The sequence below is a fragment of the Ursus americanus genome, chromosome 28 (assembly GCF_024610735.1).
Source record: "Ursus americanus isolate L20-20 chromosome 28, mUrsAme1.1.p, whole genome shotgun sequence".
NCBI lineage: Eukaryota > Metazoa > Chordata > Mammalia > Carnivora > Ursidae > Ursus > Ursus americanus.
Window position 1 is genome coordinate 12328869 of NC_142154.1, and position 26673 is coordinate 12355541.

The 26673-nt window shown below is 40.5% G+C and overlaps 1 protein-coding gene across 4 annotated transcripts in view; it reads left to right on the forward strand.

Moving 5' to 3' along the window:
* MCTP2 (multiple C2 and transmembrane domain containing 2) overlaps positions 1-26673 on the forward strand; it is a 242000-nt gene that overhangs the window by 95182 nt on the left and 120145 nt on the right. For 3 of the 4 annotated variants that reach the window (XM_045812980.2, XM_045812981.2, XM_045812982.2), the window contains 5 exons: positions 3-38; positions 10191-10355; positions 12589-12719; positions 23404-23590; positions 25978-26071. In XM_045812980.2, the coding sequence (XP_045668936.1) occupies positions 3-38; positions 10191-10355; positions 12589-12719; positions 23404-23590; positions 25978-26071 (613 nt within the window). Of the gene's footprint in view, positions 1-2; positions 39-9675; positions 10356-12588; positions 12720-23403; positions 23591-25977; positions 26072-26673 lie in introns of those variants that run through there. The other variant, XM_045812983.2, reaches the window with a different exon arrangement.

The following is a 26673-nucleotide window of genomic DNA, read 5'->3' on the forward strand; positions in this document are numbered from 1 at the left end:
AGCGTTGGTCAAATCGGAAGCGGTTGAGTACCAGCAAGGTAAATATCCTTGTTTTTCTCATTACATCATCTGGGGGAAAGTTCATCTTTGTTGCAGACACAGATGTACACAGGACTGGTATTATCCAACCTTTATACGTGGTGACAGCGTTCTGTTCTTCTCACTGTTGCTACGAATAAGGAAACAACCTCCCTTTTAGATTTCATTTCATAAGGGCGTAGCCAGATGTGTGAACTTATACATGTTTTCGTGGTGAGATTTTACATGTACCAGCCATGGTAGAATGTTACACTTCATTAAGCCCGGATTATTTGGTGTATTGTGCTGTTAAAATTAGTCCTTTAGGAAGTTATATACCACTAGATGGAAACTAGCTTTGGTGTCGGTAGGGGCAATGAAAAGATTAACGAAGAGAACAATGTGGTATATTTTACAAATCTCTCTTATATTAGTCTTATTTTACCATTTATTACCTTTGTTGCCGCGAGTTTCTTGGAAGATTTCTTCATGAAGTACTGGTGTATTTTTCTTTTTTTTTTTACATTGCTAGTATCCTTTTAAGCAATTATAAACTGTTGTCCAATTTGTAAAAGCTCTCCATGTACAAGGTAAGAAAGCATTGTTAATTTATCCGGTGATTAAATTAGTATGTCGTGAGTGACTACATGTCAAAATTGGTGTGAACATAAACAAAACCAGGAAAGTATTTATAACTTAATTTCTCTGCTCTGCTACTTTTTAAAGAGAAAGAACCAACATGGAGGTGGCGGTGATGTGTGTGGCTATTTTGCAGAAACACGGGCAATTTCTGTATATACATTGTGTATACATTGACACACACACGTACCTGCACAAAGGCCTGTCTGCTCTCATTTCTAACCTCATGCCACTTCAGTTGTTTACTTCTCTGTAAAATAAGGCGATTGAAACAGAGGCTTTGTGAGTTTGTAAAAGTGTGTGTGTGTGAAAGAGAGAGAGACAGAATTGTCACCTGACCAGCGCTAGTCATTTGGGAAGAAAGGCACACTTTCCAAACCTTGCTTTTTAAAATCCAAAGGAATCGAAGCCCACCTCTTAGGAAAATGTATACACTTGGCATGTCGAACATCCTAAAAATGACCATAATAAGTTGTTTTGTTAACCAGTTCACTTGGTTTACAAGACTCTAGTTTTTTGTGGGTTTTTTTGTTATGTTTTGTTTTGTTTTAGAAATAAAATGAAGAGACAATAAATAATGATGTGAAGCTGTCTCAGAAATTCCTCCAACTTTTGTCTTATTCCTTTGTAGTCACTAGAGGGTAGAAGAACATCATTTCTTGCCACAGAAGGGAGCCCAGCTCTTGCTCTCCCATATTAAGAGCTTCTGTAACCATCCGAAGCAGTAAAGTTTCCCGGCATGCTTTGGAGAAGCCTGACAAAGCAGTATTTTCTCGTTTATTGATTCTTCTGCTGCACTAAAACACTGGTATTGTACATCAATAACCATCTTTAGTTAGGGAGCTCCGGCCTGTGGAAGAGCTCTGGCAGTTTGTGGGGAACATAAAGGCTAGAAAGAAAAATTGTGAGCTTGGGGAATATTGGAGTCGAGGGAGGACAGGAGAGGTTATGGGAGAATGACCAAAGGAATGAGGAGGGAGAGAAGAAATGTTGACTGCCTGGATAAAGATATCACAAATACGAAAGGCACAGAGGATCCTGGAGAGCAGTATTTATATCTGTACTGCAGACTTGTGTCTTACCACTGAGCTGCTGTGTTCTTTTTTCCCCTTCTCGTGATCATTTCTAGAATTTTGACTTCAGTGTGCTGGGCTCAGAGACTTAAATGCCCAGACCTGGGGCCTGTGTTTAATAAAACCTTCAATGAGTAGAGCTCATCGAATGCCGCTCATGATCTTACATGAGAGATGCGGTTTATGTGTCGGTGAAGAATTTCAGTTGTTAGGTTGACTTTTTGCTACTTAGAGTTTGAAGTTTTTGCAGAGGAAGAGAGGGAACTTCTAATTGGACTTATGAAAATGAGTCCCGTGGAAAATCTGTAGGCACGATGATTAACCCTCTGTCAAAGTAGTTAAAATACCTTGATCAACCTATCTTGGTATTTTTAAAACTGTAAGCTTCTTCTTCATTTTTTTTTTTTTTGGGGATTTCAATATTATATTTTAAAATGAGGGAACAGAAGTTTGACATGGAGAAGATTACTATACCATGAGTATCTAAAATTTTTGCTAGTCCTCAGTAATATATTCTCTATAAAATGTCATTGACTTTTTCACCTCAATCTTAGTCTTTTAATGGCTTGACTTTATTTAGGTAATTGCCTCTTAAACCCCATAAGTTTATAATTTTGCACCATCCAAAGGGGCCCAGAATGGCAGACTGTCTTCTAAACTGTTTTCTTACTCTATTGACCTTGACTGTAATGTAGTAAATACATAGAGATCGCCTTTAAAAGTAGGTTTTGGTTTCACCTAGAGCCTCTGTTTACCTTCTGATGAGCATTTTAACATGAGAATTGAGAATCTGATTTAACAGGGCCTGAATCAGATAACTAGCTCTTTTTAGATATTTATTATACATAATCTTTTCTGTGAATAGATTTGTTTCCAAATCTTACTAATGTATGTAACACTTAGAAAATTAACGGCAGTGACTTCTCTAATATCAGATAGTTTAATGAGGGAAAAAAAAACTCACAATGATAAAAGATGGACTTGAAAATCACTGATTGTATTCAGAAATCTGTGCACACGCAACCACACCCACACCCTTCTCCTGTGCTTTCTTTGGGTCTTTGCAGGTCATCTGGCTGACCATGGTTACCCTTTCCTAGGATTTCCTTTACTGTACATTCATTTGCCCTGTGATAAATACCAATTTTTTACATAGCCCTTCTTTTGACCACTGGTTTATACCGGTATACCAGTAATCCGAAGTAAGAGATCTGAACTATACCACTGTGACTTTTTTTATGTATGAAATTAGTTGACTAGTGGTGACAATCTTTGGGCTGTTCAGCTTCATATTCTTATATCTTTGTTCCTCTCTGTTATTACAGAGGCTGATACCACAGGATACGTCTTCTAGGTTTCCCTGTCAGGTAGCCTCCAGCTGGCTTTATACCATGAGAGATAGGGGTAGGATACTATTGGGTAGGAGAATTTCCAGGGTATGTCTTCCTTTTCCCTCTGTTTCACGTGGTATCTGGACATGGACTGTATTTTGCATTTTCCCTTAGACCTGTCAGGTTTCAGCTTCTACCGGGTGAGCCTGACCCTAGTATTTACTATTTTTGTCTCACTATCCAGGGCTTGCAAAACCTCAGCCCGAGGGCACAAATCCAGTTCTATGTCTGTGTTTGCAAGCAATGTTGTAACACAGCCGTACCCATCTGTGTAAGCATCGTCTCTACCTGGCAGCGGCAGAATATTGTAGTTGGGGCAGAGACCTAACAGCCTGAAACCTGAATACTTGCTCTCTGGACCTTGGCAGGGAAAGTTTATCTTCTCCCGTACCACTCCTGAGAGCGTTGGGGAGAGCTTCCTTCCGTTGCCGACCTTAGATTTTCTTAGCCCTGTCTATGTGGTCTCTCAGCCATCCTATACCTGTGAGACCAGTTCTTTGCATTATATCCCTTCTATTTTCAGTACCTGTTGTGGTTCTCTTTTCCTGTTGGATTCTGATGCAACCTATAGGGGCTAAGCCTTTGCTGTTGGCTTTTTTGAATACTTTTACAATTGTCATTACGTTGTAAGAATCATGAATCACAGGATAAGGGTTCCGCATGAATTTAGGTTATACCCTCTCTGTTTTCCTTCCCTTTTATTCCTTTTGCTCGGTCTGTCCCTGTGTTTCTGTCTGACATCTAGGACTTATGGAAGGCAGTCTATAAATCTATAAAACTATCTCTATCTCTATCTATCTATCTATATATCTAATCTCATCTGCCTAATTTATTTGTCTATATATCTGTCTGTATCTCTTTAACCTAATTTATTTGTCTGTCTATCTATCATCTATCTTGAAGTTACACTGCATTTGCCCAATGCCCTGGGCAGAAGGACCTCTAGGGGCTTTCCTTATTTCTGGGGGCCTCAGGTAGGTCCATGAATCTGTTGGCACTCTCTAGTCTCATGTGTGCTCTGGACCAGAAAAGCAGAGCCACTGCCTCCCTAAACTTTTCATTAAATGTCTCCTTTCTATGACATAAGAGTCCACTTTGGCCCAAACCCTGTCACTATGTGCATACTAGGTTGGCCGAATACTGTCCTGAAGATTCAAGGATGAAACTGACTTGGCCATTGTAATTGCCGAGTCAGCGGGAGACAAGGGAGTAGGGAGGTAAGGGTATTCAGAGGGCGTGGTTAGACCCTATGCTAGCCTTGCAGGTGGGCTGAATACTGGGGACAGATAAAGACTGCAGCGAACCTTCCCAAATGAGAGGGAAGAAGAAGTGAATTGAGATATGACCATATAAAATAATGTGGTCCATGGCAAGTACTCCAAAGGATTTAGTATCAGGCTTCGGCCAATTAGCTTTCCAAAGTAGAGCCCCTGGGACCAGCAGCATCAGCATCACCTGGAAATTGTTAGAAATGTGAATTCATGAGCCACCCCCGCCCCCAAACATTTTGGACCTCTTGAATCAGAAACTCTGTGGATGGAGCCCAGCAATCCTTTAGCATGCCTCCCAGGTGATTCTGAAGCATGTTCAAGTTTGAGAACCACTGGTGTGAACTTGGGTCTGACGTGGGGTGTTGGGAAGCTAGAAGCTCGAAGGCAAAGCTGCTAAGTCTTAAGTAGAGCTGGGACTAGGATGAAGTAAGTCCAGTGCCCAGAGCACAAAACATCCGAAGGTACTCAGGGGCCAGCCCTGCCCGTTGCAGAAGACTGAGAGCGAGTGCCTTGCCTGCCTCACGGTAGAGGGAGGTATGGCAGGTTCTGGAAAGGGATGCCCTTGAAGTATTGTACCTGAAGGAAAGACATAGAAATGTGCAACACAGAAGGGAATCCAGAAATACTGCGTACGGTGTTACTACATACGAACACAACATTTAACTTTGAACTCTCCTAGGGTTAGGGAGAAAAAGAAAATCTTGTTGAATCATGTGAGCTTCATTTTTCTTTTTTTTTCCACTTTAGCTTTTAAGGATAGGAAATGCGTTAGAAGCATTTTCCTGGTCCTAATCCCTGAGAAGTGGGTATTTATAGACTTTATCAATTTTTTCAAAGTCTTCGTCTTTAATTTTGGAGTGCGGAAACGGAGCAATGGCATTTTTTTTCACAAGGAAAAAATGTTAAATTTCGTATAAAACTTTTCTAGCTAATGTGTCTGTCCGACCTGCAGGTTATTCATTATCCTTGGGACTATAATCTAGTTCTCGCGTACGAATATAAATCTCATGGTCCACGTCCATGTCCTTGTGGGAAATTTAAAAGGCTTTCTTTACATCCTTACGCAAAGATTTTTTGTGTGGTTCTCAGAGAATTTATGCCGGCAGGATCCTCTTTGGATGATATAAGAAGCTGCCAAGAGGAGCTTCTCTGGAAGCTTGTTCCATGAACGTATGGATCTTCTCATGTCATTCTATAAAAGCTGTTGACAATGAACAGTTGTTTTACATGTGAAAAAAAAAAAAGCTTGGAAGGAATATTTCAGGGAAACCTTTTATAGACTGAATGTTCTCCCTTAGCTTTTCTAAGCAATGCCAGCAGAGTTGAATCTTGTTTTATTGTTCATTTAGCTTACAAACTTAGTCAGTTTTTTCCCCATGCATTTGTTTCCCCTGACACCTCCTTTCTCACGATGACTTAGGAAAACTGCTGAGAGTCAAAATAGGCATTGGTGGCATTAGAACACTTATTTTTATATTCCCGTAACTGAGCTCATAGAAAAAGTACCCACACAGTATTAGGCACATGATAGGTATGCCTTCCTAGAAAAATCTAGAAAAAAAAATATTTTCCCGCTACCCCTCTTTTTCATTTCTATCTTTGAAAATCAGGTTGGTGTTTTATCCCACCCAAGGGAGTGCTTTGGATGATTGTCCCGTGGTATTGGTCAGCATGGTCTGTTCTGGAGTGTGGCATAGACAGCTGTCATGTTGCTTTTGATGACTACAGGCTGTGGCCCCGGCTCCTGGACTGCATGCTTCTCCTTTTAAGATCTTTCTTTATTCCTAACCTCTCTGCCACTCCTCCTGGCCCATGACAGAGTGGAGGCACCTTGCTGACATGCCTGTCATTTCTGGGTTTTCTTTTGCAATCATGCCAAGAGACTGGAGTCCATATCACTGTCTCCCCAGCATGCCACTTGGCCAAAATCCTCCAATAATGCATGTGGTCAAGCTGTAATCCATTTTCTAAGTCCCAGGAATGGCAGTCATTCACTGTTTGGAGAGTCTATGCCCAGATCACAAATTTGTGAAGATTCTCCACCTGTTGGGAGTGGAAGTTTACAACCCTTACCTTTAGCTTTGCTCCCTTTTTACCCTTCTGTCCTTGTCCCTGGGATTGTCATGACCCAGAAGTAAATTGTTCCTGAAGCTTTCCATTTTTCTGAAAGTCAGTATTTTTTTTTCCTTTTTCCTTTTTTTCTTTTTTAAGATTTATTTATTTTAGAGAGAAAAAGAGAGAGTGAGTGCGTGAGGAGGGGGGAGGGACGGAGGGAGAGGGAGAGAGAGAATCTCAAGCAGACAGAAGACTCTCTGCTGAGTGTGGAGCCTGATGTGGGACTAGATCCCACAACCCTGAGACTAGACCGTGACCTGAGCCAAGAGGCGGACTCTTAACCAACTGAGCCACCCAGGTCCCCATGAAAGTCAGTACGTTTCTAAGTTAAATATCACACCTCATAGTCACTGATAATAACTAATGCGTGTGCTTCAGATGGAAGTCACGATTTCTGTTCAGGGGAAGGGCGTGGATTTGGTAGAGGGTGGGGGCTGAGGAAGAGAGAGAGCCTATGAATGAAACAACACAGAAATGGTGAAAGGTTCTGATCCTTTGGGAGGAAAGAGAAAAATAACAAAACCCTGATGTACTCTATTTTATCCTTTATGTCGGCTGAGAAATTAGGGTCAGGACCCAGAAACTTTGCTCTATCTCCTGGTGTTTGTTTCAACTCAGGTGGGGTGGGCTTCTCCCTTGATGGGTCATTTCCTTCTCTCCTTTCACATTCCAAGCTGCATTACGATGACAAATTTCATTTATAGGCTCAGGCACAGACATGAAAACCTGAGCTATGGAGTTAGCTGAGTGAGTGCAGAGGAGTGGATTTATTATGGGGAGAAAGGGATTGTTCGAAGAACACAAAAGATTTGGGGAGCCCAGCTCTGCATCAGAGCACACCCAGGATGGCCCCTATAGTACCTGCCCCTCCCCCACGGACTCCGCTCTTAAGCCTCATTGCTTGTCTCAAGGCTAAAGACAAATAAATGTTAAAGTAATTAAGACACTTCTTTCAAGCAAACACAGACACCCAGAATATGTTGCTGTCAGATGAAACTTTTTTGGACATAAACTTGTAGTGGGTTTTGCAGAAAGATTGAGGGGAAAATAAGGAGAATAAAGGCCCTGTGTTCCTTTCTATCTGTGAACTCTGCAATAAATAGTTCACTTTTCCTACGCTGCCTTTAGTAAGGGGGAAAAAAATCTTGGCCGGCAAAGACCAAGTCCGTCACATCAAACATGACTGCGTTAAATACTAAAATGTTCAAAGTCCGACGGAGATAGATAAAGGCTTTGATGGAAAGTGGATATTTCCCAGGGACATTACAAGCAATAATCCAGATGTTATGGTGTAATGCAACGAGTGTCCGTGGATAGATCAGGAGCTCCAGCCAAGCCGCGCCTGATGTAGGCCTTAGCCTTGCCCTCCCATGCTGTTCCGCCATATGGAACCTATCTCTCGGCCCCCTTAATAACCAGCTTTGGATTCCATTTTCACAGAGCTCATAGAGCTAAGTGGGGCTGTTTTATGGACAAGTTAGATAGAAGCCTTTCCAAGATAAACATCCAATTTGAAATTAGGACATACCAAGCCACAAAATTATTTTAGGGCATATTTCATGGAAGCACTACCATTTTTCTTAGGCAATTGCCAGACTGTAGGATGCCCTTTGATCCCTTGTGGACATTACTCCCTTCTTTATAAAAAGGATTTTGAAATAGTTGCAGTGTTTAGGGAGGAATATATCTGTCGGAGCTTTGAAGCATGGCCATGGGACAGGTCATGCTTTAGCTCGTTGGTTGGCAAGTCAAACTGTAAGAAGAAAAAAATTTTAAGAAAAGGGAATTGTAGCAGGATATATGAATCAAAATCTCATTTTCCTTTTAAAGATAGACGTTTTCAGCCCGTGCACTTAATAAGCTATAAAATGTATTCAGTCTGTCCAGAGCTATACGCTCACATATAGATTTATAAACACATACGCATATCTGTTTATATGTGTGTCTATTTATAGGCTGTGTTTTTAATAAACATGAAATTGCCTAACTTTAATTATTTCATCAAGTTTCATTATCGAATATATTCTATCCACAACTGAACTGGAAGCAGAAGTTAAGCAAGAACTGCCCATGTTCTCCAGGGGAAAAGGATTTTTCTTTTTCTTTCTAAAATCTCACGCGCCCTCCCCGCGCGGTCTCAGCCCCTCCAAAACGCGCGTGTGTCTGTGTGTGTGTGCGTGCCTGCGTGTGTGTGCATTTTAAGAGAAAAGCAACGCAGATGTGAAATTTGAGAGTGTGGATTTCCCTAAGTGTGTTTTGTTTAAGGTAGTCACAAAATGACCAACCAAATGCATGGTGTGGCTCTGCTGTGCCATTTTTAAAAGTGGTGGAGTGACGTTGGATGAGGTAAGCTGGTGTGTAATTAATATGATACTGACATACCATTTGTTGTGATAAATCGTGACTAACTGGTGTCCGAGCAAATTGGTGTCTGAATGATCTCGGAGATATACCGAGTAGATGACAGGAATGATATATAGTGTGAGAAATTCATTGCTTTACTGTGGTACTTGATGCCATTTACATTCTTTAGTCCATTTATTTCTCCTTCAAAGAAAGCAGTCTATGCTTGTACCACGTCACGTATGGAGCGGCGAACGTAAATGAACTCCGCCAACTAAATTCAGACAAACTAGCCATAAAAAAGACATGGTTGAGACCTTCAGGGAAATGTGAATACATGCCGGGTATTTAACGATATGAAGGGAATTATGGTTACTTTTGTGGAGTGTGATCATGGCATGGTGCTTAGGGAAAAACAAATAGGGACTTTTGCTTTCAAATATTTCAGCCAGAGAAAAAGAGGGAAGGGATACATGAAATCAGATTGGCAAAATGTTGAATCAGAGGAATAAGTACGTGGAGATTTCTATACCAGTCTCTCTGCCTTTGTGTATGTTTGAAAATTTACATAATGGAAATTAAAAATAAATAAAGGGTGCTTGTCCTCTTTATAATTTAATAATAGGGGATGTTTGCTTTTTTCTATATTCTGTTTAAGGTGTGTGTGAGTGTGCATGAGTAATACAATTTATAAAAGGAAAAAAAAATAAGTTAACAGTTACCGAGTCTCTCCTGGATCCCAGGCACCGTGCTAAGTGCTTTCTACATCCTTCCCCTCCCTGCAGGTCTGCAAAGCTCATTTGGCTGGCCAGCAGGTTGTAGGCTGTATCTGGAGTTGTGAATCTCACAGTGGTTTTGGGCTTTTTAGTAGTAGCCCAAGGAATACAGGGAAGTGTGGACAGATTCAAGTGTGAAGGATAAATTCAAAACCATTATTTCTAAATACCCAGAGGAATTTTGTTTCCCTGCAAAGCAGTGCCTTGCTCTTCTCTCTCTGTTGCCCAGAATGCCTTTCTTCCCTTCCTACTATTAAAATAGCTGAAGGCCTCGATGAAGAATTCCTACCAAGGAGCACATCTGGGTGGGAGTATAGGCCAGTGCCAAATTCAAGTGTTGCTCCCAGTCATCCTTCACTGTATTGTTACAAGTCCAGTGCTCGAGAGGGAAATCACATTAACTGTGCTTGCAGGTTTGCAAAATCAATGAAGACTAATAACACTTTCACCAGTCAGGGAGTGCCATTCATAATCCCATATTGAAAGCTGGAATTCCTGTGATCACCAAAGTCACACTCAAGAATTATCAGCAAGTTTATATGTCATCTTCATTCTTTGCTTTAGTCCTCTTTGATACGTAACCTGCGGCTCTCAGAGTCTTTGAAAAAGAACCAACTCTGGAACGGGATTATAAGTATAACGTTGTTGGAAGGGAAGAATGTCTCAGGAGGAAGCATGACAGAGATGTTTGTCCAGTTAAAACTGGGAGATCAGAGGTATAAAAGTAAGGTAAGTTCTGTCAATTCCTTAAGAAGAACAAGATCGTTCATAATAAAGGAGCTGAAAAAAATGTTTTCCACTCTGAATTTCACAAGAAGAGGAGAAATTTATTTTTAGCCCTCGTAACTTTATTAGGAGCTTTCCAGACAACAAAATAATTGTATAGCTGTGGTCAATTAATATACCTATTGGGTTGCTTAGCATAATTTATTTTAATATAGTAACTGGAGCTAGAGAAAGCTTATTAAATAACGGATTTGGATGTATGATTTATTTTCGTTTTGAAAATAAGCAAACATTGTTTCAAAGATTGCAGGAAGAGGATAACTAAATATTTTCAAAATCCTACAAAAACAAAGTCATGTAATATATTGTATTTGGGTGAAAACATTCAAGATAATGAAAAATATTTTCAAAATCATATACTCTTTGCTTTCTCTTACTTGTTAGTATTAACACCAAAAACAGACATTTGATGCTGGTGGTGATTGTATTTTTTTTTTAACTGAAATATTAGTGATTTGTTTTGAACAAAAGTAATGGCATTTTTAACTGCCTTTAAAACTCAATCATCTTATTCTCCTGAAACAAATTCCACTTAATTTTTAATCTTAGTAATTTGGTGTGGTTTTTATTTCAAAAACCGTAGTCTCCAAACCATGGTAATGAATTCGTTTTGCATAACTGTCAGACAGGAATATTTCCTAGGTTTTATGGATTGAGGTAACTAGGATATTTGGAAGTGAAGTCACTTGCCAAAAGCCACATTAAAAAAAAAAAACAACAACAAAAACCAAAACCAACAACAACATTGGTGGAAGATTTCGAAAATAGACCTGAGGATATTTGCAATTTGGGCTTTCCAGTATAGAGGACATAACGAGGACATAACGCATGCAGACAGATGCAGTTGGGAAATGATTTAGAGAGCAAGAGGTTGTCTCTGCTGCACGCTCTTCAGTGGAAAATCAAACATTAAACATCACTTACTCCACCACAAGGAGTAAAGAATTGAAGTTCACACTGGAGAACCATTTTCAAGAAATGTAAAAAATTCTGGGCGAGTTACAGGAGAATTAGGCAGATGACTATTTTAATCAGGTAGTTTCAGGCTGTACCTGACAGCGAATGTATCCAGAGTGAACACATTTCTCCACTAAGATTCCTTAGGCAGCCAGGGTCAGGCTAAGGACTTACAGAAAAATTATTCATCGCTAAGTACCCTTATCCCTTTGGACTAAGGTGAAGTGCAGAATTAGTCCGGTTTTTGCTACAGTCCCCCTTGGGGAATATCGCATTTAATTTGTGGTCGAATATTTTTTTCCCCGTGGTGTCTAAATTCTGTGATCTGATATATTAAGCTCAATATGAGAAAGAGCTTAAATGATATCACACGATGTTGGCTACAGCCGGCATCTGGGTTGTCCCCATTTTCCCTGCAGGAATAGTTCGGTGCTTGGATTTAACAGTTGACATAGTGCTTTTTAGAACCTGATCGCCCGTGCCCAGTGTTCTTGCTCTGTTTTATTCACAAATTCAGTCTCTGGGTCAATGAAACAAAAGCGAAAAATGCTGCTAATGGATCAAACACATAAGCAGTTTGCAGTCACTGGGAGAACACAGAAACACTTGGGGAGTTCTCAAACCAGGCTGTTTACTTTTTCGGTGGGGCTATAGGGGGTCTTCTTCGTCTTTGTCTCGCTCAAGTGACTGGATTCAGTAAACTCAGATTTAAAAACAGGCAGCAATGTCCCCGTGACGGGTGTCTCATGCAATGCAGGGGACAGACCTGAATGAACACCTCAGCGTGCTAATTTATATACTTCTTAAGCCGGCACTGAATGAGTGCTAATAAAACCGTTACTTACTTGCATTCAATTGACCAGTGAGAGGAGTATCTTTTGTAAGAGAGAGCAACCGTAACTGTCTATGGAGATATGCTTTATATGTCTACAATATATATATAATTGATGGTTCCTCGTGGGGTAATTCTGGTGGGGTCACTCTTGCTAACTGGCTGGATAAATTCTTGAATCTGCGGGTGAGCTAAACGGGTAGCAATGCTTTGCCAATTCCCGAAAGCTCCAAGTCCCTTTCATTCCAAAACGGAAAGGTTAGCTTTCTAAGGGAGAGGCACATCGTCATGATCTCCTGCCGTGTAGAAATGAAATGAATGTATATAGCTGCTGTAGCGATGAATGGTATTTTAAGAAAATAAATATTATAACTGCATGTTTTCTAGACACTGTGTAAGAGTGCAAATCCGCAGTGGCGGGAACAGTTTGACTTTCACTACTTCTCTGACAGGATGGGCATTTTGGACATTGAAGTATGGGGAAAGGACAGCAGAAAGCACGAGGAGCGTCTGGGCACGTGAGTCTGCTCGCTTTCTAACTCGTGGGAGACGTGTGTGGAGCTGGTTTCTGCGTGAGGCTGGTCAGAGAGAATGTCATGATCTGTTTGGGCTTAGAATAAAACCTCACATCCCCACCCAGCCGCCATAAGTAAGCTGGAGCCTAACCTGGGGAAAAATCTTTATTTTATTTTAACTGGTAAATGTCATTTCATATTGATTAAAACAGAAGAAAACAGTGTGTGTCGGAAATTCTCTAAAAAAAAAAGTTATTGTGCCATCTCATGCTGTGTGAGAAATGTTTATGCACGGCTCGGTCCCCTTATACGCAATTTTTTTCCTAATAAATACGGTACAGTACTGTAAATGTATTTTCTCTTCCTCATGATTTTTTTAAAAGTAATGTTTTCTTTTCCCTCGCTAACTTTGTTGTGAGAATACAGATAACCTACAAAATATGTGTTAACTGTTGATATTATCGGTAAGGCTTCTGGTCAACAGGGGGCTATTATATAATAGTTGAGTTTTGGGGGGAGTGAAAAGTTACGCGCAGGTTTTGGACTGTGCACATCTGACCCCTGCATTGTTCAATAATCAAGTGTGTAGATTTCCAATGCACCCTATAATTTTGGTTTGCCACTTAGTAAAATACCATATAATTTAGAAGAAGATGAAGCTAGGTGTCTCAAAATGATGGGAAAATTTTCAATGTCCTTGATGAGCTTCATGGCAAACCGTAATGAAATCTATTGAGGCGAGATCTGTTTTCTTTCATTTCTTTACTCTGCACCCTCCCAGCTTAATTGAGGGGCTCACCCATATGTAACTGCAATACCATGAATATTATGGCTTCCTTGTTGTAGCAATACCGTTAAATGAGATTGTGCCTGCACCATGGCTGGCCCTTGAGAAGTACCATGGAAATGGTGGTGGAAAGATCATCTCTGATCTTTCAAATAGCCCTGCAAGTTAGCAACATTATTCCTGTTCTGTGGAGGAAGGAATAGAGTATAAGAGGCTTACAAATGACTTGGCCGTGGACTTCAGAGCAGCGAGTGCCAGGGCTAGGATTTTGTGTTTTCCAAGACCGATTTATTTCCATCAAATCATTGCCTTTTGTTCATCCCATATACATACAATTTGTACCCAAAACTTATATCTAGGATACAAGCCTTCAAAGGGCTCTCAACAGCTGTGTGTCATCTTCTCCAAACCAAGGTCTCTGGAACCCTGGGTTCAGAGAGATAGATGCCTGCGGCTCACCCCTTGGAGAATGGGGGGGGGCGTCTCCTAAAACCTCTATCCTGAAGCCAGAGCACCTCAACTTTTACCCCTCTTCTGTATTGGGGTTCTAATTGAGGGAAAGTCTTATTGCTGAAAGCTAAAAATTGAAAATGACTCATCTAGTATAACCCCTTTGATTCACTGATGAGGGAATGCAGAGGCCCAGAGCAGTGAATGTTTTTCCATCAGCAGGGAACTTACAAGCAGAAATGGGGTGAGACCCAGCTAACCCAATACCTTGTGCACTGCTTTTTCAGTAAAATACTGAGCACAGCATCTGGCATACAGACTGTTAGCTCTTCTTGCCTTCATCACCCCATCCATCGCCAGCAGGTCTCCTGAGATAGATGGGTGCGGAGTTTGGTACCCACAGAACACTCCTGTCGTGTTTCTCAGCGGAGGCACCATGTTCCGTGGGACAGTCTGGCATGTTGCAGGATGTTTAGTCAATCTGGCTCTCATCCACCTGATACCTGTTGCATTCCTCAGTTAGTGTGCGGAAAATATACACACAACACATCCGCATTCCATCACGCATATCCAGACACCCCCTAGGGGAACAGCATGCTACCAGTTGAGTCCTCAGCTCTTCAGCCTCCATGTGCCATAGCTGTGATTACATGGCTTTGTGCAGCCCTCATCGCCAACACTGCTTATCCCACAGGGGGCGGTCATAGCTTCATGGACAACCCCATGGGCCATGTTGGTGCTTTGGGATAGCAAACGAGGCCATGTCACACCCTTCAGTTCCTGCAGGAGGTTGTCCCCTGGTCATTTTGCAGATACTGCCTCTCCGAAGACTTTAGCCTGGTCTCGTCTCTCCCTCCTGTGCCTATACAGGGTAACTGAGACACTTCAGACATTTCCCGGGACCTCTGACACTTGTCACCACTGTGACATACCAGTGTCCTGGCGACACCCATGGCAGGAGGATCAGAAACTTTGTGCTAGCCCACGGAGCCAAGGATGAGTTGCGTAAATGCACAAATGCAGAGAACTCCGTGTCCCAAAGCGTTATCTGAGTGGTGGGGATTTGGGCTTCCAGTGATGAATGGCCAATGTGTTATTTTAGGAGGTGCAAAGAATAATGCCCTTCTCATTTCACACATCACTGTGCCGTCCTGTTTCCTTCACATAATAGGAAATGTTTTTCCAGATGAGTGTTAAGTTTCTTCACAGCCACAAAAAATAATTTAAGATGTCCCTTTTCTTCTATGTGTTGTCACTGGACTCTTCCTTTATTTTAGCTATTTCCTGTTTGTAACTTAGACATGTACCTGTCCTAGGGATCATGATGTCCTTCCTCTTCACGGATTTTAAAGGATCTTTTTGGTATCCTTTTCCTATTTCCTCTCCTGAGGTACAAAAGATAACAAAAGCATCTCTCGGGAGCTGGCTACACAGCATTACCCTGCAGTGGGGTGAAACCTACCCTAAAAATACATACTGCTTCTCAGAGTTAAAGACGAGGTGGCATCCGCATGTGCTGAACAGCACAGACCTGTTACATACTGTTCCTTCTCACTTTCAAGTTCTCACTTATTTTCTTCTCTTTTCATTTTCTTTGTTGTTGTAATTTTAAGGCTCAGTTATTTTATCTCCCCGTGGTTGGGAAATACCCTTTTTTGCATGAGGAAACACTTTGACAGTGTGAATGAGTCATAACTGTCTCTTAAGACCTGTTTCATATTTTGTTTTCGGAGAGCACCTTGATGCTAGTAATTTAAAGCCCTACCCGGCCTCTCTGAGGAAATTCTCATCAGTGAAGCTTCCCTTTTGCAGGCAGTTTGACATGAGGAAAGGAGAACTAGCTTTGAGTTGCACAGTCAGGCCTTGCTGAACTACAGAGTTTCCTAGCTATGTGACCTCGGGCAATGAATTTGCTTGTGAAATCGGGCTTTCTTTCCATGCAGTGGGGTCCGGTCAGCAACAGTGTCTATGGGATACCTAGGTCTTTTTTCAGCACTTAAATGCTAGATATTATTATTACGATTAATTTTGAGATGTTTCTGTATGACAGCTGTGGATCCCCACAACATTTGCAACTAAAATTATGTGATTTAAGAAAAGGAAATTTGGCGAGTAAAATTCAGTGTGTATATATATATATATTTTTTTGTATATATATTGTATATATATATATTTTTTTCAACACAATATAGACATTTTTTGAAAGTTTTTGCGGAAGTTCTCAGTGAGTATCTTCCAGGGCATGGTGCAAAGGATATTTGTGGACTGAAGGATTGAGCAACGGCATTGGCATTGGTGGGGTGCTAGCTTAGTGATGGTTCAGACGTGGGCCTGCCTAACGGCCAGCCTTCTCCAGGCTCTCCTGGGTCACGTGGAGCTTTCTGAAATCCCCTTGTGTCATTGTTCCCCTGCAGTCTAACACTGAGCCACAAGTTATTCCTGAGGGGGTCAAGGCGTCCCCTGGACCATAGCGCCTACGAACTCTAGTGTTTATTCATGAGCAAAACCAAATCAAAACAAAACAGAAAAATTACTAAAAAAACCCAAAAAACAAAAACAAAAACAAAACCCCCAAAATACCCAACAACAACAAAAAACCCCAAACCAGTCTCTGATTTTAAAGTCCATCAACGGGCCAGAGACAGTGAATTCTTCAGCCGAGTAAGAAATAAAGCTAAGTTGAATCTGCTTCAACTTTTAAACAAAAGGGCAAGAGTATAAATAGAGATTATCCCATTGTAAACTCGGGCCATTTCAAAACAATTGTATTGTTTTCTTAAAGCCTGTTTTACTTTTCAAGGTGATTTTAGAGATTCACTGGTAATAGAATATTCTAGGATTTAGTTTCAAAAAGTGACGAATGAGAACGTTCCAGTGCATTTTAACTGGGCTCCCTCAGAATCAACCCTCAGTCCTACATGGTGCCCTGGAAAGTGACTCTGACGTGCTCCCAGTTTATTAGTGACTCTGTTGTAGTGGAGAAGTGGGGCTGGGAAATTTCTCTGGACAAATTGCACCGCATGTCGTTGATCTGCTTTTACAACCAGGCTTGACACATTCACCGTTTTCTTGGTGTTCACCCCCTTCCTTTGCCTCTGAGATTTACAGCTTTTAAAACTCCAGCACTCTTTTCTGCCCCTTGCATTTAAGTTAAAAGCTGGCCAGTCTGTAATATAAAACAGGGAATTATGGTAATGAATGAAGAGGTTAAAAGCTATCATGGCAAGTGAAACTTGAGCAGGTTTGGGTGACTGATACGGCAAAATTATGTGTTGAATTAAAACATTAAAATGCGGCGGGATTAATGGAGAAAGACAAGAACAGCAGGTCAGAAACAATGCTAAGTCAGCACATACGCTGTCTGTAGGCTAGAGGGGAGAGCTTTACTATATGCCTGTTGCAGAGACAAAAAGAAATAGTCATTAAGTCCTTGTCTTCTTCAGGTGAAGAGAACTGTGGACTCTTCAGTCTGGGAGGCACCTAGTAAATATATTTATTTCCATTCCTTTCTTAGGTAAGGGAGGATTAAGAGAGTGCACAGTATTTAGTTGGTTAACAAAAAAACACATGCCTCTGTCATTTGGAGTTTTTGACTTTGAACTTCATTATGTCACTGGCCTCCATTTTTTGTTCATTCTATTCAAGAAATACAGAGCACATCATTAGCAGATAGTCTCCCAAGATAGCTGGGGATTCAGCAGAAAATGACAGTGATGGACGCTGTCCTCAGACACTAAAAAGTTTGGGACTGCTATAAGTAGGCGGGCAGCAGCTTGGGGCAGGGGAGGGGCGGGCAGGGAGCATCTTCCTGGAAAAACAGAGGTCTGAGCTGGAGCCCGTAGAGATGGGGAGGTCAGCCTGACGAGGAGACTGGAGGAAAAACTTTCAGGAAGACAGAACAACGTGGGCAAAGGTCGAGACAGGAGAAAGAAGGCATTCTGAGAGGCTTCAAGAGATGAGAAGTGTAAGCGGTGTTGTGAGATGAGACCCGAGAGCAGAGCAGGGGTGAGGTCACAAAGCCATCGGATTCCATCTCCTGCAAAGAACAATGGTGGCTCCTCTCTAGACACAAATGCATGGGGGGCCCTGCTGTTTTGTTTCCATAATATAAAGGTTGTTAGTGTAGTGGGGCTCTTACTATTTTCAGATCAGATTTTGGAGTGAGAATTTCCTGGTGATCTAAGTGCCAGCATGCACCACCTTTGAAACGACTGTCCAAACACGGTCTCTTCTCTTGTGTGTGAAGTCACACATGAAACCACAGGAACAGACCTAATTAGAGAAGGCTCACTAATCACATAGATGCTCTGAGTGTGTGTTTTCCACATTGTTCCAACAGAAAGAAGAGCAGTTTTGTAAGTTTTATTGCTTTATCGGTTTTTATTCAGGGCATCATTGGATATTGGCCAGAGTTTCTTGGGCTATGGTGAGTTAACAGTAATACGTTAGGGGCACCGGGCTGGCTCTATCAGAAGAGCATGTGACTCTTGATCTTGGGGTCATGAGTTCAAGTCCCATGTGCGGTGTAGGGATTTATTAAATAAAAAAGAATTAAAAAGTTATGCTTTCAAAATTATTTTTAGGTCAATTTCCCTGATGCCTCGTCACTGTGTTTGTATTATCAGCAACCAACCTTATAAATTTTTAAGATGCTAACATTGATGTAATTCGCCACAAATTACTAATATGTCTCCAGATCAGGGGTCAGCGAACTAGGGCCCATGGGCCAAATCCAGATGGCTGCCTGTTTTTGAATAAAGTTTTATTGAATAACAGCCTCATTCATTTGTTTACATTATCTATTATTGCTTTCATGCTACAAGGGGACTTGAGTAGTTTCAACAGAGACCACATGGCCCATCAACTGTAAATATTTGCTTTATGGCCCTTCATAGAAAAAAATAGTTTAAGTGCCTATCTATTGATTTGTTTATTTATCAATGTGATAATTGAAAAATTAATTATGAGAGCCATTTAGACCATATACCTGAAAACTGAGCTTATTTTACAATGAAAATTTGTATATATGCTAGTAAGCTCAGCTTTCATAAATGCTTCTAGAAGGTTGCCATTTGTGTAGAGTTTGGGAAGAAATTTAGAGGATGCAAAATGGAAGAGAAACAGATCCATGACACCACTTGTAAAATTCTGGAATTAGTGAATTTGCAGTATTTACTGGAATGAGAAACAAGGGAGGCATAGATGGTGTGTTAATTTGCCCTTGAACCTGGACTGAGTCTGTTCTCCTAGCATTCTCAGAGGCTTATTCTGCACTCCACCCATAACAGGTAACTAAACAGATAAAGCCTTGGGAAAGAACAATGGATTCTGTTGTGATTCAGTAGTACCGAGAGAATTAAGAGACCCACTAAATCATTTAGTATTTTCTCAGGGCGGAATCCGATACCCTTGAGAAAATGGAAGGCACAACCTAAATTCTCCTTTCCAAATGTTTGTGTTAAAAATGTCTTCCATGAATGTATTTCAGATTATCTATTATATCTTAAAGATTTTAGACTTTGGAGTACTTATCTTTACTTGAACCTCAAAAAAACAAAAACAAAAACAAGACGTTTTGTTCACACAATACTTACCTTTCTTCAGGAGGTTCAGTGAATATTATGGTGATAACGTCAGAAATTCTGAAAGACAAAGCTTTTGTATTTTTTATTTATTTTTATATTTTTATGTTTTTATTTTAATTCCAGTGAGTTGACATACATTGTTATAGTCATGTCAGGTGTACAATATAGTGATTCAACACTTCCACACATCACCCTGCGCTCATCATGGCAAGTGCCCTCCTTCATCCCCATCCCCTATTTCCCCCATTCCCCCCACCCCCCTCCCCTCTAGTCACCATCAGTGTGTTCTCTACAGTTAAGAGTCTGTTTCTCGGTTTGTTTCTCTCTCTCTCTTTCTCTTTTTTCCTTTGGTTGGTTGTTTTGTTTCCTAAATTCCACATATGAGTGAAATCATATGGTACTTGTCTTTCTCTGATGACTTTCACTGGGCGTTATACTGTGTATCTCCATTCATGTCATTTGCAAGTATCAAGATGTCATTCTTTATGGCTGAGTAATATTCCGCTGTATATATATATACCCCGTCATCTTTTTCCATTCCTCGATCAATGGACACTTGGACTGCTTCCATACCTTGGCTATTGTAAATAATGCTGCTATAAACACAAGGGTGCGTGTATCCCTTTGAATTAGTGTTCTTGTATTCTTTGGGTAAATAGTAGTGCAATTGCTGAATCATAAGGTAGTTCTATTTTTAACTTCTTGAGAAGCCTCCACACTGTTTTCCGCAGTGGCTGCACCAGTTTGCATGAGACAAATCCTCTTAAAATTTTTTTTTTCTTCTGCATTTGCTGATAATGCAGTACCTCTCCCTAGCTTGGAGTTAAGATAAATAATTCTTCCAGCCTCTGGCTAACCTCCAGAGCTTCTGGTTTTCCTTCAGACGTGAGGATGAGCTAGAACAATGTGGACTGAGATTGAAATAGGGTAAAATGGGAGGTCTGGAGGAGCGGTTCTTATATGGAATTCATTTCTTCTTACTTCCAGCTTTCCTCCTTTCTTCCAGAATGGGGAAGTAAATGTGAAAGCCAAGTGGGTAGAAGAGAGGCAGAGGGTAATTCAGTTGTAGAAAATTTATAGAAAGTCATCCTTAGAGGGGGTCCCTGGCTGGCTTAGTCAGTGGAGCATGTGACCATTGGTCTCAGGGTTGTAAGTTCAAGCCCCACTTTCTGTGTGAATCCTACAAAAAAAACAAAACAAAAAACAAAACCAAAAAAAAAAGCCGTTTTTAGAGGGGAGCTAGTTGTTCACACTAGGGAGAGGGTAGCTTTAAATTAATCGTTGATTCTTAAGATATCAATTCGCGTAATGGGGCAGGTACCCTAGGAGGCTGGGTCATAACCCACATGCAAAAGGATCACTGTTTCATTATGATTGACACGATGGCGATCTATCAATTTGTTCTTTCAAGTCACTGAGAAAGTAAAAGTATTTGGCTGAATCCACTCGTTAGTTAACTGAGTAGGTAGAATCCATGAAGTTTGTGCAGAAATCCCCAATCTGCTGTTTGCGGGGATTGTTTTATCTAGAACAGGCAGGGCTGTTTTCATGCCGGTGCTCTTTCTGTACCATCCAAATAGTCCTTGGAAACGGAATAGGTGCAAAAGTTTCACAGGGGAGAGACATAACGAAAAAGTTTGTGGAAATGTGTAATTGCTAAGACGAAACCCAGTGTTGACTTCGCATTTTGTCTGGTACATGATTCAGCTTTTGTTAAAAACAATAAACTGCCCTATTCTGATGAGTTGTGCCTTGAAACAGGCACTGGGCGAGTGTGCACAGTTACTGTAAAAATGCTAATATTGCTCCCAGTCTTTTTAGATGACTTCTTAGAATGAACGTAAGGCTCATTTTGTGAATTATCCAAGAAAAACTTACTGTGTGTATCATTTTTAACTCCCAAACATTTTTTGTCTCTTGTCTCCAACTAACTTCTGGTTGCTCAAAAAACAAGCAAAACCACCCCTACAACAGAAAGGTCGAACTCAAAGGATGAAAATAAATTGTCATTACTCATGATACGAAGGTGACTGTGCCATGCATAGGTCATTGCTCATTTGGAATAATGAAAGTGACCACCAGAAAAAAAATTCTTACCGAGCTGGATCGTTTATCTTTCCGTAAGAAAGAGCTTTGTTCAATGAAAGTGTATGTAACGAGTAAAATAAAGCTTAGCAAAGTGTTCTTAAGCAGATGTGCTATTGCTGTATTGGGTAAGAATTTGTGAGTATTTAGTTTTGTAGAAATGGCTTAAAGCACGTGACATTTCTTTCTTTCCAAGCAAAATTAATTCCTCACTTATATACATGCTGATGAAATAAAAATATTTAGTAACCCCTCTTTTCATGGTAGCAAACTTTAAAAGGTTCTGTATTGCTACACACACAAAAAATGTTTTGATTCAAAGCAGAGAGGATTATTTAAAAAGATATTTTGTGTGGCTGTGTGTGATGTGTCTAGTAGAAACGCTTGATGAATTTATTATATGCAAAAGACCTAATTGCCACCTCTTCTCATAACTGGAATCACTTTTGGTAGTTAAGAAATAAATACCCGCACATATTTAATTTTATTGGTACATATTAGTATTAAAATATATATTTTTTATTCTGTAGTAAAAACTGGCATAGACTTTTAAATATTATGGTTATTTTTCTCTTTAATTGGGAAGGGACTGCAAGGTTTCTAAATTTATTAAACTGGAACTCATTAGATATCATGTGGCTCAAAATTGTCACTGTTTTATATGTTAGGCAAGATTACCTATTTTTAATTTTCTGCAAACATACAAAGTCCATTGAAGATTTAGGGTAAGAATCCGTCCTTGTCCCACATTGTGAGAAGCAGTGCTCCCTTTATAAAGTCTCGAATATTCATCTCATTCAATACCTATGGAGGGAAAATGGGAATTACGCACACAGGCACACGCACACACGTATTACAGCTGGGAACCACCACTGCCTACCCTCCCTCCCTTGCCTTGACCCTACCTTTTCCACCCACCTGTGCATAAACAAAGCAGGTGTGGTCCAGGCAAACCCAGAGTTCTCAGTGTTAAAGCAAATAAATGGCTTAGCACCTCAGCCCTCTTTTTTGGTGTTTGTTTCCGTACATAAATGTGTTTGAGGTTTTCAACATCGCCAGAACATTGGCTGTTAAGAGACGGAAAACATGCAATTTATAGCAGATGGGTGAAGCCTTTTCCTGGCAGTGTTGCTGAAATGGGATCAATCAACAGCACTTCATGCTCCATTTGTCCAAAAGCAATCCACCTGGGGAAACCCTGTGGAACTGTGCCTATTAGGAAAACACCTTAACACGTTGCTTTAAATAAAAACTCACCAGTTGGTATTAATCTGGAAGAAAATAGTTTCTCCAATGAACCCTTTGCCACTTGAATTTCTTTTGTCTTTTCTCCCCTTTTTGAACCGTGACCCTTTATTCTCTTTGCTGGTGAAAGACACAATACAGAGAGGCCATACCGATAGACCCCTCGTCCTTAATCCTTGAACTTGGAACTTTTTTCTATTTCTTGAGCACACCTCCTTTCTGCAGACCTCATGGGGCAAAGATCCGACTCTTCTCTTTGCACTTACCATCCCCTCCGTGCCGCCTTCTGTTTGGTTTCTTTACCTCTTGGACTCCTTAATCTTAGAGTGTGTTAGGCTGGGAGGAGAATGAAGAACGGGGGGGGGGGGGGCAGGGGAGCACCCACTACCTTCCCACTACCTTCAGCATGTGAGAAACCCATGCTGAAACAGAGTGAGGTTTGGGGGATGAGGAGATACAAGTCAGGTACTCTGGAGGGTCAGAAGCAGCCCTGAGTTAATCCCTTTTCTTTCTTTGATTCTTCCAACTTTTCCAGATGCAAAGTGGATATCGCGGCCCTGCCGCTCAAGCAAGCCAACTGCTTGGAACTGCCGCTGGAGAGCTGCCTGGGGGCTCTCCTGATGTTGATCACACTCACTCCCTGTGCCGGAGTCTCGGTCTCAGATCTGTGCGTGTGCCCCTTGGCAGACCCCGGCGAAAGAAAGCAGATTGCCCAGCGATATGTGAGTGCTTGGCCTTGTTACGCTGCTCTCCGCCACCTCCGCTTTTGAGTTGAAACAAAGTCTGTGAATTAAAAAAAAAAAAAAAAAAAAAAAAAAAAAAAACTGCATGAAAAGAGATCCTTGTCCAAAGTTTCATGGCACGTCTCATAAAACAAGACATCAGATCCAGAGGTTAATGCATTAGCGAGAAGGTGAAAGTAGATTAGAGCTGGCGATTTTCAAAGCCCAAAATGGTATTTTGAATTTTGAGGTTTTAGAAACTCTTTGGAGAAAATGGAATTCCACAAGGAGGCAAACGTGTTTAGCATGTCTGCCTGTGTATATAGGAATTTTAATATGTCACAAAAGTTCTTTTTTTTTTTAATTAGCCATAATATTTGCAATGTTAGAGCTACCTTTCCAGAACCTCTCAGGATCAAGTGATAATGTGCTTATGTCTTGTAAAGCAAAGCAAAGCCTGGACAGGCACACAAAGCTGTTCTGTACTACTCTCGATAATAAAGGCAGTTCCTGATTTTTGCCTAAGTGGTTGCAAAGCGCTTAAAAGTCTACTCAGCATTTTTAAATCAAATGGCTTTATGCTCTTCCTTTATTTATTTATTTTTTTTGTAGTCTGGCTTTCTAGGTGCCTTTATTTGCGTTCTGTTTTTATCCCACCTTTTTTGTAAATCAATACGTTTATTTTATGGCTGTATACGAAAGGCGTGTTTTAGAAAAGTGGCCCGAAAATGAAGCCAAGATGAATCCCTATTTAATGGAAATATTATTCTCAGCATAAACTTTAGTGCCTCCCAAATCCTTCACTGTGAGGTGTATTGATTAATTGAATAATTCTTTATCTGCGGGAGTACAAAAGCCTAGCCACACGTCTTATTGTCAGCATAGACTGCGTGCCCGGTTGGCGTGCTCTAAAGGACTTTCTACAAAATCCACGATTAACATTCTCTCTGATGACTGCAGTAAAGCAAATAAAAATTTGATGATAAACCTTAAAGTTTCTCCCCAAACTTTCCCATGGACAAGTTGCAAAATTTACCAAATTCATGAGGGGTGTCCTATATTTATAAGGTGATTTTAGATAAGATCATAATGACTGCTTTGAATCATGCCTCAGGATGTGAGGCGTACTCAGGGAAAACAGGTTTGAAGAGGCCAATCAAAATAGAACTATCAAGTGTTTTGTTTTGTTTTCTCAGCTAGAGAGCTGGCCAGCATGTTAGAGGGAAAGAATGCCCCGTCATAAAACACAAGTTTCAGACCTCTTGTTTTTTAGCTTGCAAGAGTAGACCATCTTGAAGGGATTTCCACATTTAAACTATACAAGTATTTTATTTCAGATGTTTTCAGATTAGCGTAAACTAGGGTTTTTGGGTTTTTTTTTATGTTTTCTTTTGCTTTGTTTGTTAGGTTGAAAATACACAGTAGAAACAACTTTGAAAGGTGCCTAGAAATGATGCAAATGAAGTTAGTAAAACCTGAACTATTATTAAGTTATTATTCTTCTATCCCGAAATGCCTAAAGAATAAGGATTTTACTGTCTTCTCACAAATCCCCAAGGCCCGCTTATCACAGGATTTGAGTTATCCAATGATAGCGGAAATACATTATCCAAAAGTTTGAAAACAGAATCTTTTCAGCAGATGTGTTCTGGGGGCACGCAGAAATAGCTTATCTGCTTTCATGCACCATTTCGGAAGGAGACAGTGTATAGACACAGCGAACTATTGCTCTGCATGCTTTAGAATGATCAGTGATACATTCAAGCATTGGCTCGTGCAAACTAAAAAATCAAATAAGTGTGAATACCGGGTGATGCTAGATGCTCAGTCCCTAATTTAATGAGCTGGCTAAAAACGTGGACCAGAAAATGTACTGTATTTAGATCCTTACTCTCTTTCCGGTGGTAATAAGTATCTGTGAAGGGTCCAAGTTGAGCCCTCTGGTATCCATAAAGTTTGTACTAATGAGGTCAAAATAATGTTGCCTTTTTGAGCAATTTAAAAGTTTCATTCCAGAGAATGAAGGGGGGAAAGAGAATGAATGGAGCTCCGCACACATTTTCCCCATGGGATATCTGTGCTATCATCAGGGGGCAGTGTTAAAAGTAGATCCTGGTTTATCTGGAGGCTGTAATTAATTCTCAGTCACTTTTAATCTGGTTGTTGTGAATGCCTAACTGTCCCACTGGCAGATATAATGCACTCTGGAACTTTTCTAAGCTTTGCACGAGAAAGGTGATGATAAATCCAGAATGTACTTCCTGTAGAACTTGATGGCATTAGTATGTTAGAAATAGTATATGAGAATAGTATATTAGTATATTAGTGTATTCTCATAGTATATTAGAAAGCTATTTTCATGTATGATCTACTTTTCTCCCCCTCAGTGCTTACAGAATTCCCTGAAAGATATGAAGGACGTCGGCATTTTACAAGTGAAGGTTTTAAAGGCGGTAGATCTCTTAGCAGCAGATTTCTCAGGTATAAACATCTTTAATTCATTTTTCTTTTTCCTTATTTCCTGTTTTGAAATGATCTGATGGGAAAGCAAAATGTTTTAATAAGTGGAAGCATATACAAGCAATCATGCTCTTTCAAATAGAGTAATAGAAGAAAAAAAAGATGTAGTCAAGCAGTTTTTTCACTTACTGAATTTTTTCACAAAATTATGTTTTCAAATAATTTTACTATGATTAGATAATGTACGAGTCCAGCTGGCTTTCAGATATATTTGTGGATGAATAGTGCCATGACTTCTTTATTCGTTAGATTAATTTTCCGAGAAAATTTTACGATAGTTCCTCAAAAGACAGATTCGAGCTCCTGCCGTGCTCCTTGGGGGTACTCTGTACTAAGAGCTTTTCATTCTTTACCATAAGTAAGAGGATGTGGTGGTTCGTAAATTTAAGCATGAAAGCTCATCTAGCTGGCACTGCTCTGCAAATAATACCAAAGTCTTGACCATGGGACCACTTTGCAGTTGACATGCTCTTATACAAAATTTCTCTTGGTGCTTCACTAACTTCAACTTTTAAGACAGAGGCAAGAGCAGACATGTTTTGTGCTGAGTTCTGCTTGACTGT